The following is a 15,653-nucleotide window of genomic DNA, read 5'->3' as shown; positions in this document are numbered from 1 at the left end:
CTAGGGTCAGGCCTACCTTTCTCAGACTTGTTCCAAGTCAGACATAGTAGAACTGGTCTGTCTTCCTAGCACTTATTGTGTGGAGGCAGAAGGATCATGAATTCAAGGCCAACCTGGGATACATAGTAAGACACTGTCTTAAAAGTAGGCAGGTGTTGGAGGATAGACTGGTATACTCCTCGTTCAGAGGAGCAGAATTTGGCTCTTTGTACCAAAACTGGGTGCTTCTAAGCCATGTGTAACTCCAGCTTCAGGGATCTCTCTGCACTGTGTGACACCTGTACTCGGTAGGTATAGGTGTAGGTGTAGGTGTAGGTGTAGGATGTGACTATATCTACCTGTTCCACCACCATACACATGAATTAAAACAAGGGAAATCTAAAGAACAAAGAAAGCATCTCAGTATTGACTTGTCATGTCTGACCCTCCAGCCTGGATGACTTCAAGCTCCATTGCAGCTTCAAGGTCACCAGAAACCATATAACATCAAGATCACCTTGGCTCATATGAGGGACCTGACTCTAGAGACCCTATTGCTGTTAGCATGATATAACCAAGCCAAGATGGATGCGCTTGGGAATGATGGTGACATACTTTAGTGTGTCAGTGAGTTGTGAATAAGCTGTTATTATTTCTCTGTAGAGATTTATATCACACCAGAAAGTGATCACACAAATTTCACAGATTCATCATGCTTACACACTGTATGTGTTAATAGCTATTCCTTTGTGGGTGTATATGCAGCATATTGTTAAAGAGTAGAAACAGATAAGTCCAGGTGGGTTGCAGTGAACCAAAGTGGCTGTAAACCCAACTGTTGATCACTGAAGTGCATCTATAGGTTCACACTTTGAAGACAGTGCTAGAATTCATTGAATTGACAAAGAAGATTGAATTTCGTGGGGTTACTTCCAAATTCTTTGTTTATTAAACTTAGTAGACATTAAGTTAGTACTTTCAATTTTAATAAATCCCCTCAAGTATGCACCATGACTTAAAATATAATCTAAATATAAAGCACTCTGGTACTCCATGCCTTCGTTATAATTTAACACCACACTGAAAGCTACTGCTTCATAAAGTGAACTCTTAAATACACGACTGACTCTTCTCCTGGGTCCTGGTCTCCATGTCTGCTTTCAGTTCCATCTAGGTTTTCTGTCTCTCCCCCACTTGCCTGCATGGGTCTCTGTGAGCAATAGCACTTGGTGTTTATAGCACCAGTTGCAATAATACGAAGGAATGGACGGCCATCCCCTCCTCCCTTCGGATGACTGTGAAGCGGCGAACCCTGAATGAGATGGCTCTGGACCTCACAGCTGGGGCAGAACCAAGGAAATACAGAGAGGAAGCTGAGTCAAGCCAGTAATTCTAGTAACAGGGTGACTCCTCTTAGACCCCCACCACGGAGCACAGGGACAGATGGCTCCTAGCAGAGTGGCTCATCTGTGGGTGAGTCCCACCCCAACCTCTTTTCATCAGTAAGTTACTGGAGCACTGATGTTCAGTTTCTGTGTGTCAAAGATGGCAGAGTGGATGTGCCCACCCCAACCACAGTGTGAGCCAGGACACAGGGGATTGCTTCACTTGGAGAGAACTCCACAGATCTCCTTGTCACTTGTGTGGCACTTAACACAAGGAATCCCCACCCCTACCCCCTACTGCTGCTTCTGGCTGCCTGGAACAGGTAGCTGCTCTGAATTTCCCAATTGGATCAGTCTCCTCTGAGGGTTAAGCAGCAGGCTGTACTCTGTAGCCATCCAACCAAGTATATGGCACACATCTCTTGTCAACAAGTGAAAACCGGTGCTAGTCAACAGAGCTGAAGTTACTTTGAAGCTTTAGGGACACCTCTCTACTCAACATTTCTGAAAGTGTTGATTAGCAGTAAGGCTGGGAACAAAGATTTAGCTGAACCTTGCATCTTCTCTTATATATTCAACACCACCCCAGGCTTTCCTGTAGCGAACACGGGGGTCTTCATGGCAGTTCCAAGCCAACTCTGCACTGGGTTCCAGTGTAGAAAACCTTGAGCGTGGAAGGGATTTGGAGAGATAAAGAGAAGCAATGGCAGAGAGAGAGAGAGAGCCGCAGATTGTCGTTTGTATCTTTTAAGCTCAGCTCAGAAACACAGTCAGAGGTCAGGGGACAGAAAGAAAAAGGCAGCTGCCACCCCTAAACACACTGAGCTCCGGCTCTCTGCAGACTTAAAGTGCAATCACACCGCTATGAAGTTCTCAGGCCACGGATCGGGCGGGAAGACATTCAAAGCTGAAACTTCAAACACACCGCTCATGACGCAGAGGCTGGAAGAAGGGAGAGAGGAGAGGCGACGGCAGATCTCAAGGCCTTCAAGTGCATCGAAAGAATCACTGTCTTTTCTTTGTGCGAAGAAAAGTCATACACGGTAAAGAGTCTTGGTTTAGGAAAACGTCTTCTATCTGAGGATGCGCCAATGTGGTAGAGTCCAAAGGCTGAGGAAGGCAGGAAGCAACAGGGGCCCAGCTGTCCTCCCTGCTGCCCTGCCGTACAGATGACCTTGACTGTCTTCCAACAAGTCTTCGGCTCTCGGTGAAGAAGAGGCACACTGGACCAAGGGCATCTGGTAGGATGTGGCTCTCTTCTCTGGTCTGTCTGGGCTGGAGCCATCGCTGGGCCTCTGGCCATTGAACAGCAGGTAGCGGCCCCGGGTGTCTTGCTCCATTTTGAAGATCTCATATTCCGTGTGAGGTAGTTTGATGCCCAGAGCCACGCAGCCGTTGGTGTGTGTCACATCCTGTTGGATGCCCACCTGCCAGGAGCCCTCAGCCCCACACTCATTCCCACTGAAGACATTGAGGAGGGAGGCTGTGGCTGCGTCCATGGGAGTGACCTTCATGTGATTTACTGTGGAGAAGAGAGATATCCATGACTCCAGGGACACAACTTAGGAGGCAGACACTTCAGGCAAATGCTAGACACTGTTCTGACATTGCTTTCTCTTTAAAGCACAATCCAATCGCTTGCCTGGCTGGCCGCAGTCATCAGAAAAGGAGGCTCGGGTAGGAAGTTCCATATGCTGATTGGAATGGTGACCATACCAAACAGCCAGCCAGCTCACACTGTCATGCACTCTGCAGCTACAGCTTAACTACATGGCCCTGCGACGACTACATTAAGTATCAGGAGTAATGTCGAAATGGTGCAAAGTGTAAGAGGATATGCACAGGTTTTGTGCAAGTATGTTCATTTCACAGAAGGAACTAAAGCAACTTTGCGTTTTGGTATCTTCAGGGAACCCTAAAATTAATTCCCATGAATGTAAAGTCAGGACAGTATACTGTAGGTATGGCCAGAACATGGTGACATTTGGTTTACATGCTGAGTCCAGTTTGGAGATGATCACACATGTCAGTGTGAAATACAACTATCTCAGCATGTCTCAAAAGTCAAAAGTCATCTTTGGGATTACCCAATGGCCCAGATACCCCCTTTATTTGGTATTACTCCCTAAGATGCAAAAAAAAAAAAAACCCTCCATATTTAACAAAACTCAAATGTTTGAAGTACCTAAGAGGTGTCACATCGAACACATATCTGAATCACCAATTTCACAGATTAATAACTGCGGACCCTTGGGGTCCTAAGGGCTAGCCTTGTACACACATGTAGTGGGAATTTTAGTGAGTAGACAGATTTGTCTTGATTAAGTTTAGCACAAGGCCAGTGTCCAGGAGCTAAATTCCTCCTTCAAAGGAGGGTGTTCATGCTCAGGGCTTCACTAAGGCAACACAGACATCTCACAATCATTGGACGAAAGTGCTACTCTGAAGGGGTTACCCAATGACCCAGCTACCCTCTTTATTTGGTATTACATACTGATAACCACCTTTTAGGCATTCAAATTTAAAACTAAAGCAGCAAGCCCTCCCTTGGGGTCAGGGCAGGTGCTTCCCAACCCCAGCTTCCTTGCTTGGGTGAGCAGTTCACAGAGTGAACCTTCCCTGTGGTGGTCTCGCCTTCCAGCCTGGAACAGGCTCTCATATGCTGCCACAGCTCAGACTGGAAGTGACAGCTCTGAGCATCAAGAAGTAACTGACACCTGCTTTGTATTCCTCATTCAGGAAAGGGACACAGCACGCAAACAGGCCTGATGCTACCAGAGAGGCTGCTAGATTTCATTGCAGGAGCATCCCTGACTCTCACATCTCAGTGGCCCGGGTGACGCTTTTGGGTTCCATGGTACCTGAGTGTCATGTAGAGGTCTGGTACTAGCCTGCTCTAGGCAGGAAGGAGGCATTTCCAAGGATGTTTTAAGGCAGACATGGCTCTCACCTCATCCCCAGATCTCAAGCAGCATAGACACCCTTTCTCTGAGGTTCTGGCCCGGCAGAAATGTGCTAAACTGTGCTGCAAGGTGTGAACCAGCAGACTTACCTTTGAACACAAACTCCGTGCCACCCATAACCTTAGATGAGAGCACACCGCGGCTGTAGCGGCCTCGAGCATAGATGGTGAACGTGGGGTGCTTGCAGACAGGGTCCGAGTAGTGGTAGTAATGCCCTTCCCAGGTGTTGTTGTTGTCGTGGAAGATGAAGTGGCGGGTGAGGAAGAGGACCTCGGGGCGTACCTCGCAGCGCTGGCTCACCCATTCCCCATGGAGGCCAATGGTCAGGTCAGCCTTGGGGGGCAGGATGGGAGGGTGGTGTTCATCAGACCGGTAAATGATGCGGCAGGCTATGCACGCATGGTTGTGGTTCTGAAACAAAGAATCCAAGACATTTAGAGACTTTAGTCTTCTCATGGGCTCAGTGTGCCTGTGTATCCCTGAAAATGGGGGCGGGTTCACCACGGTTAGGATTGGATACTTGGGGCACCATTATTGATACCCGAACCCCCCCCCCCCAAAGAAATGGAGCCAGGCTCTGGTGCCCAGAGCATAGAGGAGCACAGTGTGAGCCAGTATGTGTATTCACACAATGCACGCGGCTGTCCCAGAACAGCCTACCTAATGTCAGCAATGGCATGGACCCTTTAGAATCCTGTTGAGATTTCAAATCCTCACAAGTCCAGTGGTTATGTGGGTGAGGATGTGGAGACCTCCCAATCCTTTGGTCCTGTTTCTGGGAATGTAAAATGACACAGCCTTTGTGGACAAGAGTGGGATGGTTCGGCAAACGTGATCCAGCTACCACCCTCCTAAGTACATGTCCTGAAGAACTCAAAGCAAGACCACTGGCCCACAGTAGTGAGAAGGAAAGCCATCCAACTGTGCAGCCACAAACGAATGAATGGCTTTGCATGTGTGATGGTGGAGAACTCAACTTTAAAAGGCAGGGTGTTCTGCACAAGTTACAACACGGATGGACCTCGAGGACACTGCGCGGAATGAAATAAGCCAGTCACACTCTCGCGCCCACACATACATTGCTTGATTCCACTTATTTGAGAGACATTTAATGGTGAAATCCAGAGACAGGAGGTGGGAAGGCGACCTTGAGGGATGGGACGGGGGGAGGTAGAGACAGAGAACACAGGTAGCGGGCTTCAGTTTCACAAGGTGCGAGTTCCAGATATGAACATTGGTAAAACGTCACCATTATGAATGTGACTCATGCCACTTAACTGTGCCCTTAAGTGAAACAGATCTATGGGTGTATTTCAGCACAATTAGGGAGAAACTCACCAAGGAGAACACAGAGCTGTGACAACAGATGAGAGGAATCACGGGGTTCCTTTGAGAAAGTGAATGCGGGAGGCAGAGGAGCCACATAGAAGGGTACGGGGGACCTCTGGGGCATGCGCACAGCCTGTCCATGTGTGTTCAGAGGCCAAGGCTCACAGCTTCCCAGCTCCTGAAATGTTTGCTTTCCCAACTCTCTGTAGCTTAAGGTCCTCTGTAAAGCTGTGTTCTCGCTGCCAGGAGGCATGGCCCGTGCATGGAGCGTTTATTTGGTGCCCGTATGGCAGATGTCAGCTCTGACTAACCTGCTTGCCTGGAGGCTCCAGAGCTGGCAACCAAAACCTGATTGTAAGTCAGGAGGACTGGCCCTGGGCACAGCACTGTGACATCTTCACCACATCCAATCAACCAGCAGGACAACTCTTAACCCAATGGTCTCCTCTACTCTTTAACTCCCTCAAAGTTTGTACAAGGCACAAGGGGTGAGCAGAGTTGGACCATAGCCTTTGATCTCTGCCCTCTGATTAGGAGGCAGAGCTCACTGGGACTCCCAGGTCATGTGTAGTCAGACCCACAGTCACACCTTCACCCCTCTGTTCAGGATTTTTTCCTGAAGTTAAAATTTCATCTCCTTCCCCAAGGTAGGATGGTAGTCCTCATAAATGTGACTTGGCAACAGTGACAAGTTTGCCTTCCTGGAAGACTGTGGTAAGGGTGGGGGTGGGAGAGCAGGCAGGTGGCTGCCACCTGCCTCTTCTGCACCCCCATTAAGGGAAGACTTTGTACTTACATGACCCTTTCCATCCATTGGATGAGTTTAGTTACCATTTGCAGTAGAGAACACTTCTTTTGTGCCTGTGATGTGTGGCTTGCAGATGGTGAGATAACTTTGGGTACAGAGTTAAAGGGGGAGGGGACAAGGTTTCCCTCTCCCAGGGTCCAGGTGCATTTGCTGGCCTGGGATTCTTGCAGAGGGCTTTGGGGCAAGAGAAGAATATAAACCATGCTCCAGCCCGGTTATCAGCAGACCACAGGGTGATAGGACCCAGGGAGATAACAAGTAAACAGCCCATTGAAAGCAGAGCTGAATCAGAGCGAATGAGAATATCTCTGGCCAGATCCTGAAGGCCTGAGCCAGCCCCCTGCTGCCTACCTCACAGCTGGTGGGAGCCACAAACAAGTTACTCATCTCTTGCTACTTCAAATTCCTCACTTATAGCATGGTGACTCTCAGACATACTTGCATAACTGCTGCAGGAGAGGAATGGAGGAACAAGGTGGTTCCCACTCAGTGTCCCCACTTGGGTAGACCAAAGCAATGGTCATGGTCCTTTGGGTTCATGGTAGGAAGTTCATGGTGCTAAAGTAAAAGAGAACCCAGAGTCCAGAGCTCTGACATGCTATGTCCTCTCCGAAAGCTGCCAGGAGGTGAAGGATCCAAAGCTTTTGCCCTAAACGGGTTGTTCTGACATTTAAAGGCCAGGATGGGAAGTTAGGTTGGTGTCTGTAACATGTATACTCTGGGGATCCTGCAAAGGGCAGAGTATGTTAGAATATTACCACAATCAGCATGAAGACTATTTCCTATGCCGCTGAGGCCCTGGCCATCCATGACAGTCTAGCGCTCCTGCAGGTGGCATACGACATTCTAGAGGAGGCATCAGAAGCTGATGTTCAGACAGGGTCAGAAGTTCGGACCCACAGGGTCTCCAGTGGTCCACACAGAGCTGTCCCTTCCCGCTGGAATCTGCACAGCAAAGACAATTACTGCCCACCGCATGATTCCCAGGAGGTCTTACAAGGTTCGGTGGGCTGAATAACTTACTGTCACCCATCTCTACCTCTACTTCTTCTCCACCTCACTCTCCATAACTTCATTTTCTATATACAGTGGGAGTTTAGGATCATCCACTGTGCCACCTTCATTTCTGGCCTTTCTAGGAAGTTAAGTTTCAATCCCTGAAAAGATCTGTTCTCCCCTTTTGCAGCCGTATTGGTTCGGGGACAGCTCAGTGCTGATGGAACAACACTGAAGATCAATGCTCTTTAGTTCAACAGGAAAAGGATGAGTGGGGAAACGGTCTAGCTGTCATCCAGGCTGTACCATGATAGCATCAGGAGTGGTAGGCTGGTATTCACGAATAGCACTTCTTTAAGACTAGCAGGCAAGAGTCCTGGCCTCTAAGAGGATTCTTCTGGCCTGTGGTTCTGCCAGATGAATTGTGTTCTCGAGATACAGGTTTTCCACTGGGCAGAAATCAAAAGTGGGCCGGGTATGATTGAACCAGTGGGATTTGTGTTCATGTGCAGTGGCCAGGAGGAACCTGGCTCTTAAGCATTAGTGTTACCAAACTCTTTACTCTGGTTATTTTTTTTTTTTTTTTTTTTTTTTTTTTGGTTAAAGAAAAAAAGTTGTAACACTCATTAACTTAGTAATTTTTAAGTGTACCATTATGTGGCATTAAGAATAGTCACATGAGCCAGGCGTGGTGGCGCACGCCTTTAATCCCAGCACTCGGAGNCGAGACAGGGTTTCTCTGTATAGCCCTGGCTGTCCTGGAACTCACGCTGTAGACCAGGCTGGCCTTGAACTCAGAAATTTGCCTGCCTCTGCCTGCCTCTGCCTCCCAAGTGCTGGGATTAAAGGCGTGCGCCACCACCGCCCGGCTTTTTTTAATTTTTATATATATGTGTGTGTGTGTGTGTGTGTGTGTGTGTGTATATATATATATATATATATATATATATATATATATATATATATGGTTGTGTGCTACTGTGTGGTTGCTGGGAATTGAACTCAGGACCTCTGGAAGAGCAGTCAGTGCTCTTAACCACTGAGCCATCTCTCCAGCCAGATCTAGGTACTTTTATTCAGCGTAATATAATGTGGTTATCAGTTGGTGGACAGTGCTGAAATGCATGTGGGTCCACACATTACTCCTGTCCTGCTCCAGCCAAGGAAATGTTGATTTATATAACTGAAATAGCCAGGGAAGTCAGGGTTTCCTTCCTGCTGCTGACAGCACTGGGGACATTTGTTCCCTGTGCGATGTTGAGGATAAGAAATAAGGAACCTCTTTGGGAACTGGGAAATGACTACTGTATGGGGTGGAAGCCTAATTAATGAGGTGTTCTTTGTAATGTCCAGTGTCCTGGCCTGCTCCTGTTTGCAACCCCACCCTTTGTGTGTAGTGCTATATCACTGAGTGTGGATAGATTCTTGTAAACTGGCCTATAAAGGGTACATGAGTACTTACGGAAGACTTCTAGCCATGCACATGGTGAACACAAATCATTCTAGCACTTGGGAACTGAGGCAGGGGGATTGTAAGTTCAGCTTTAGCATTATAATGAGACTTCTTACTCTCTGTTCCCCTACAAGAAAAGAGCTGCACTGGCAGGTTTTTCTTTTTCTGTGCTGCCATCATTAAGGTGGGCTTATTTTATTTAAATTACACACATTTAGTATTGTGGGAGGGTATGTAGTTAGAAGATAACTTTTCCAGTGACTCTTTCCTTCCACATATGGGTCCCAGGGGTTAACCTCAGGTTGTAAAGTGAATAAAATGTTTTTATTTATTCATTGAGGTTCTAAGGATGAGACCATAGCTCTCAGTCTCACCAGGCAAGTACTGTTACTATTGAACTACATCTCCAGTACCATTTAAAATGTTACTTTAAGCAGGCGGATTTCTGAGTTCGAGGCCAGCCTGGTCTATAAAGTGAGTTCCAGGACAGCCAGGGCTACACAGAGAAACCCTGTCTTGAAAAACCAAAAAACAAACAAAGAAACAAAAAAAGAATAGTCACATGATTAGGTAGGAATCACACTATCTCTAGAACCTTCTTGTCTTCCTTAACTCAAATGACCCTCCATCCCTCCCTCTCCTAGCCCCTGGCAACCACCCCTGTACTTTCTGTCTTTGAACATGACAAGACTAAGGACCTCCTATTAGAGATAACTTAGGACCTCCTATAAGGAGATTCATACAATATTTGTAATTTTGTGGTGGGCCAGTGTCATTAGCAAATGTGTTCTAGGTTCTCCCATGTATTACAATGTCCTTCCTTTTTAAGGCCTAAGCATTTCAGGCAGGGACACATTTTGCCTATCAGCTCCTAGACCTTTAGACTGCTTCTCTCTTGTCTCTGCTGTGAAGAACTCCATGAACACGACTGCATGGGTATATATTTGCATTCCTCTTTCAATCATTTCGAGTATATACCTAGATATAAAATAGCTATACCATATGGCAATGCAATGTTTGCATTTTCGAGGGAGAAGCCTGAGTTCCACAGTCGTTGTACCATTTGACATCTCTACCAGCAAACTACGAGAGTTCCAATTCCCCCACATCCTTGCCAAGATTTATTTTCCATTCCCCCCCACCCCGCTTTGGTAACAGCTGTCCCAATGGGCAACTTCCTATTGTGGTTTAAATTTATCCTTCCGTAACAATTTGATAAAGAGCGTATCTGTCACTTGCAAAATTCTTTAGAGGACGGTCTGTTTTACCCACCTCCCCATCCCTTTGAAGCAGTTTTGCAGTTACCATCAAGCAACCAAAGATGTCCTAAACAGAGGCAGAGTTTTTGGACTCAGTGGATGAGGTCAAGAAAGTGACGATTTTAGTCATGGGGGTGTGTAAGGTTTCTGTGTGTGAATTAAGTTTTAAATTTTTTTTTCTTAAGTTCTTATACTCTTTGGCGTGAATTAAAATTAAAGGGATCTACGGCAACTGTGTCGCAGAGAATAAAGCCTACACGTTGTATTGCTCTACAGCTCCCTTTCTAGTGTGGTTTAATGAGAGAGCCTTTACAGATTAGCAGATGAGAACTCCGTATGCAGATCGTTCACATGGAAGAAGATTTGCACCACCAGAAAGCGTTTGCTTTATAAAATTAGTTTTACTAAAAAATAAAACATTCTGATAAAGATTCCCACTTGAGAAGTGTCCTTTCCGAGGCTCACCAACTTGGCTCTATAGCACTTCATTGCCCTCCACGTTAGAAAGAACTATTTAAAATCAGGCCTTCTGCATACCCAGGGTTTGAAGGTTAAGATTAGGGGTGTGTGTGTGTGGGGGGGAGCAGTAGATGTAGCTTTGCTGCTGTTCTTTACACCCACTATAAAAAGCTCTATAAAAAGCTCTAATCTAAGGACTTGGGTGCTCATCTGGCATGTAAGTGACTCTGGGCTCCATGCGTGGCACCAGGGGTTGGGGGAAGATTTAATTCAAGAGGGTTGGAGCTAGAAATAAGCCCCATACAAGTGTTCTTTGAAAAAGAAGATCTCGTGTTAAAAATGGAAATCGACCCTGCAGTTCCCAAGTACACAGTATTGCTGGCAGGGAGCAGAGTTTGCTTGCCGGCACACTGCCCCTGGGCAGCAGGTTCAAGAACTGCAGCCTGTGCTATGCATTCTGGATTCTGAGGCGTTCAAGTACACCTAGGTCTTACGTTTAATTGAGAACGTTGGCATATTTTCCAGTCTGCGTAACCAAGATATACAGAGAGAAAATAACTTGGGTCAGATGACCTCACAAACGTAAAGCTGTTTTGGGCCTCTAATTCAGTCCCAGGGCTTATGGAACGCTACCTCCACAGGTCCTTCCCCTCTCAGGCTTGAGGTTCTGCGATCAGCAAGTGGTCCCTCACCAAGCGCTGCAGCCCCATGGCAAAGGGCGCTGAGGCTGATGACTGATGGGGGCTCTTCAGGCTTCTCCTGTTTCCTGCCAGCATTTATTTCTGGAGGGTTGGTCAACGGCATCTGCTGACAGTGCCCACTTGTTTCCACGGGCTTCCCAGAATGGAAGAAATTACTCGAGACGATCTTGTGAAAGATCAATTAGAGGAGCGGGCCGGACAAAGCACAAGTCTTCAAAGCAGCCATTCTTGGATAAAGGTTTTGTTCAAGGAGAGAAATGGGAGGAGAAGATGGAAACTTCCTTTCCTAAGGCTTTACTCCATTGGATTAAAAAAGAAAGAAAAAAGTATTCGTGATTCCCATACAGAAACCCAGGGTACCGTAAGCCTCTGGTGAATGCTCTTGCAATGGCAATCTGCTGTGGGCTGGGTGACATTTCTGTTCCAGACCATCTGGCTTCCGCATTAGTCCTTTCAGGCCAAGACTAGAGAACCCCCCCCCCCCCCATTCCCTAGGTCCCCTGGTAGAACACTGGCGAGCCTGATGAGGCTCCTGATGGACAAACTGTTAGGGAGAAAGTATCTCAGGATATTTAAGGGGGGGGGGCGGAATAATAAAAGTCACATTTATCCATCAGGAGAGATGCTGTCTGTGGGAGGAGCATCTTTCAGTGCTTTCTGGAGACAGATTCAGAGTCAAGGAGATGGCCCAGTGAATAAGGACACTGGCTGCCAAGCTCTGCATGTGTGTACACACACAAAGTAAATAAATAAATGTAATGCATAAATTCAGAATTGGATTCAGGTAACCTATGACCTCTGGTTCATTTTGATCCCTTAAAGGGGCCGGGATGACTTCACTGTTCTCGGAGGAAGTTTCCTGCCTGCTCCCCTCCTCTCACCCTAGCCGCTGAGACATACTTTTTAAATGGCCAATTTCCTGCTTCTTGGGGGTTTCACTCTGGCCTCTCAGTGTTTTTGCCTTTTAAGGGATGAAATGTTTACCGCTTGCATTGTCCTTGACAACAAATCTTTCCTAGCCTGCTAACTCCTTAAATAAAGCAACCCTGCATGCCTGTTTGTCTGCCAAAATCCTCTGGAGGAATCAAGAAATAACAAGATCTATATCTGCAATCAGGGCATGGCAGCAGCGCTGTATCATAGCCATGGTGTGATGCTTACAACCAAGCAAGACATCCCAACCACCACTCCCTGTCTGTATAGATACCATGCGGCATCTGCTTGCCTAGTGAACACCTTGGCCCAGTAATGGGAAGAATTTTTTGTACGAAAATTTCCCTAAGAATGGCATGGGGAACTCTCAGGTCACCCCCTCCCAACCTTCAGCCTTGCACCACCACATCCATCTCCTCTCATCTCTGCAAATGTCCCATCCTTAAGAGAAAGCACACAGGATCCTTCCACAAAAACCCCTTGTCCTTTCCCCGAGCTGGTGTCCTGTCCCATTATCCAGGAGTCTCATAGCATATGCTCAAGGAACCAATAACAAACCTAGTCTGCAGCAGCAATGGGCTGAAAAAGTCTACTGCCCATGGCCACCTGTTCCAGTTCCTCTGATGTCACTAATGCCAGGAAGTTCCACAATCACTGTCCTTTTCACACACAGTCAGCCCTCCCCATGAATGGGTTTTTATCTGAGGATACATCTAAATTCAGATCAAAATACCAAGGGAGAAGCACTGCACCTGTACTAACTAAGTGTTTCTGCTTGCAGTGTCCTGAAGGATACGGTATAGCAGGCATTTCTATAGACTCGGGCTCTCTTAGACATTGTAAGTCCACTAGAGATGTATAAGTGTATGGAGGTAAAGCTTCCATGAACACATTATACCAGCATAGGACTTGAGTCATCTTTTGATGTCTGTGGGGTCTTGGAATGAATACCTTGTAAACAATGAAAGCCATCATTCTCAAACAAGAGTCTGCATTACAAACTGATGCTGGTTCCCAGCCGGGGAGTTTCTGTAGGCCTGTAGAGTGTGTAGGAGTTGTGACCCCTTTCTTTCTGTCAGGGTCAGGTGCTGTGAAGGCCTCCCTCCCGCCCCCAGGCAGCTGTAGGAGCAAGTTTTCGAGGTCAGAATATTTAAGACACTCAATGCCTGGGGGTTACTTTTAGACAATCCTTTTGACTTGCAACCCTGTGGATGAATCTGTAGAGGATTTTGGAGAACGAGCAATTCCATCAGCTTAAAACTCTTGCCATTTCCAAAGCTCCTGGTCGTCATTTGCTTTTAGTAACCATAGAGGGTGGTGCTGTGCTGGGGTTAAACTCCTGCTTGGAGCATCTTCTTAGGGGGTTATTTTAGGCCACCTTGGTTTTTCTTAAGGAAGAGTAGCCAATTTCCTCCTGAAAGAAATCTCCACACACCTGAGTCTGCAAACAGCTCTTATTTGCCAAAGGACTCAGAGCCTTAGAGCCAAGCGGCATAAAGCCTAGAAAAGCAGGCTGCCTTGAAGTTTCTATTTTTACACGGTGTCCTGTTTCCAGGGGGGCTAAGCCTAGCGGTTTCAAACTTAATTTAGCGTTAAACTAAGTTTTGGCCAGGTCTCCATGGACCAGCAATTAGGGAGAGGCAACAAGTTCAAAGCTAGAGATTCCAGGACCCCTGCACGGGCGTGTGTACTCTCTGAAGAAAACTCTCCCAGTTGCTTCCTGTCTTGGGCTAGACAGCCACAACCAGCCCAAACAACCTGCTGCTGGAATGTCCCGTGGGCACAAGCAACTGGGCTGTACCATGTCCAGTGTCTAGAAAGACACTGGCCAAGTCCATTCACTTCCTCCTAGCTGTCCTGGGGAAGGAGCTAAACACTTCCCGAGGGGCATCATGATGCACCAAAGTCAAGAGGTACAAGGCAAGGGACAACAAGAGAAGAACAACTACTTTCAGCTACTGGACCCAGTGGCCTTACAGTCTTGTAACCACGCTGTCCGGACAGCCACCGTGGTCCCACAGCATAGGTCTTGCTGAGCCAGGGGAACCTAAGCCTTCTTCCCAGTGGCTACCAGCCTTATCCTTATGATTCCTAGCTAGGATTTTTTTCTTTTCTTGAATTTTAATTTTTCCCTGGCAATGGTGTTTAGGTTCTGCAAGACCATGGTACAGATGACAGAAGCCACCCCCACCCTCCCTCGGAATCCATTGCTAGGTTCCCCCTCTTCACAGCCTCTGTTCCCCCGCTATTTGCCAGCGTTAGTTTCACACAAATGAGATCACTTTACACATGCCGGTCTTCTCCTTATCCCTTTTATGAAGAAATGTTCTAGATAAACCTCACTTCCTCAAATTCTTTCCACCATTCATGCTTCTGGAATCTTGGATTCAGACCTGGGGTGGTTTAAGGAGTCTGAGTCTTGAGAATCTAGATAAATGCTCCCACAACTGCCTCGTCCGAGAAGGGAGGAGACGACAGGAGGATGTGTCTCATGGCTGCCGACAGCGCTTGTACTCTCTCCAGCCTGCCGTTTCCATTTCTCCAGGAGCCGCCAGCCAGAAGGGCTCCTCTCTCCAGCTCAGGGAGACAGGATGGACAGCATCTGTGTAGCACTTCCACTGTAAAGTAAAGAAGGACGGAGCCTCCCAGGGGTCAGAAGAGGAGCACTTGACCCCAGCTGGTGCCAGCAGGACAGCTGTGTACTAGGACCAGCTCCCATTTCCAAATTCCACATGCTTGCCAATTTATCCAGAGTTCAAGAAAATCTTTTAACTGTTTAGAAATAAAAACTGCCCCAGAGAAGGTCAGCATCGTGCCCGTCACCCTGAAATCCCATGCCAGGCCGGGATAACTGGCTCTGAAGACATTCTTCCTACCCCCCCCCNCCCCCCCAGGAATCACAAGCCAGTCAGGCTCTGACCTCTGACCCGGAAGGAACAGTAACCTCAGGATAGGTCCTCCCAACATGGACTGAGGACCACAGTAAGAGGCTCACCTAGGAACCTTCACACTCGGGAGGCAGAGGAGGTAGGGGAAGAGATTCGTGTAAGAAGGGGGGGGGGGGAGAAACAGGAACCGATACCAATTCTCCTCTTTCTGACACTTAAGACATCAAAGAGCCCAAGTGGGCACATGCTGGCAAGGAAACAGAACCTGGCCCTGGGCGCGCAAACAGTGGCATGAGGTTAGGTAAGGGGCCAGACAGCCCGACCCACTCTACCTGTGACTATTGAGGGGATGGGTTTTTGCTGTTTTTATTTTGTTTGTTTGTTTTTGTTTGTTTGTTTGCTTGTTTGTCTTCAAGACAATGTCTTATACTGTAGACAGCAGGCTGTATACTCAGGCTGGCCCTGGTACTCACTACCTCACTATGTAGCCCAGGCATGCC

The 15,653-nt window shown here is 47.4% G+C and overlaps 1 protein-coding gene across 1 annotated transcript in view; it reads right to left on the bottom strand.

Annotated features, from left to right (window-relative positions):
• Positions 1 to 905: 905 nt before the first annotated feature.
• Apcdd1 (APC down-regulated 1) overlaps positions 906 to 15,653 on the bottom strand; it is a 31,382-nt gene continuing 16,634 nt past the window's right edge. The window contains exons 4-5 of the mRNA XM_021214811.1: positions 4,417 to 4,738; positions 906 to 2,886 (exon numbers count right to left, since the gene is read on the bottom strand). Coding sequence (XP_021070470.1) covers positions 2,438 to 2,886; positions 4,417 to 4,738 — 771 coding nt within the window. The 3' untranslated portion in view covers positions 906 to 2,437. The remainder of the gene's footprint in view (positions 2,887 to 4,416; positions 4,739 to 15,653) is intronic.

This window comes from Mus pahari, chromosome 15, assembly GCF_900095145.1.
Source record: "Mus pahari chromosome 15, PAHARI_EIJ_v1.1, whole genome shotgun sequence".
Classification (NCBI taxonomy): domain Eukaryota; kingdom Metazoa; phylum Chordata; class Mammalia; order Rodentia; family Muridae; genus Mus; species Mus pahari.
The sequence above is the reverse complement of the archived record's forward strand: the minus strand, read 5'-3'. Positions and strand labels throughout refer to the sequence as shown.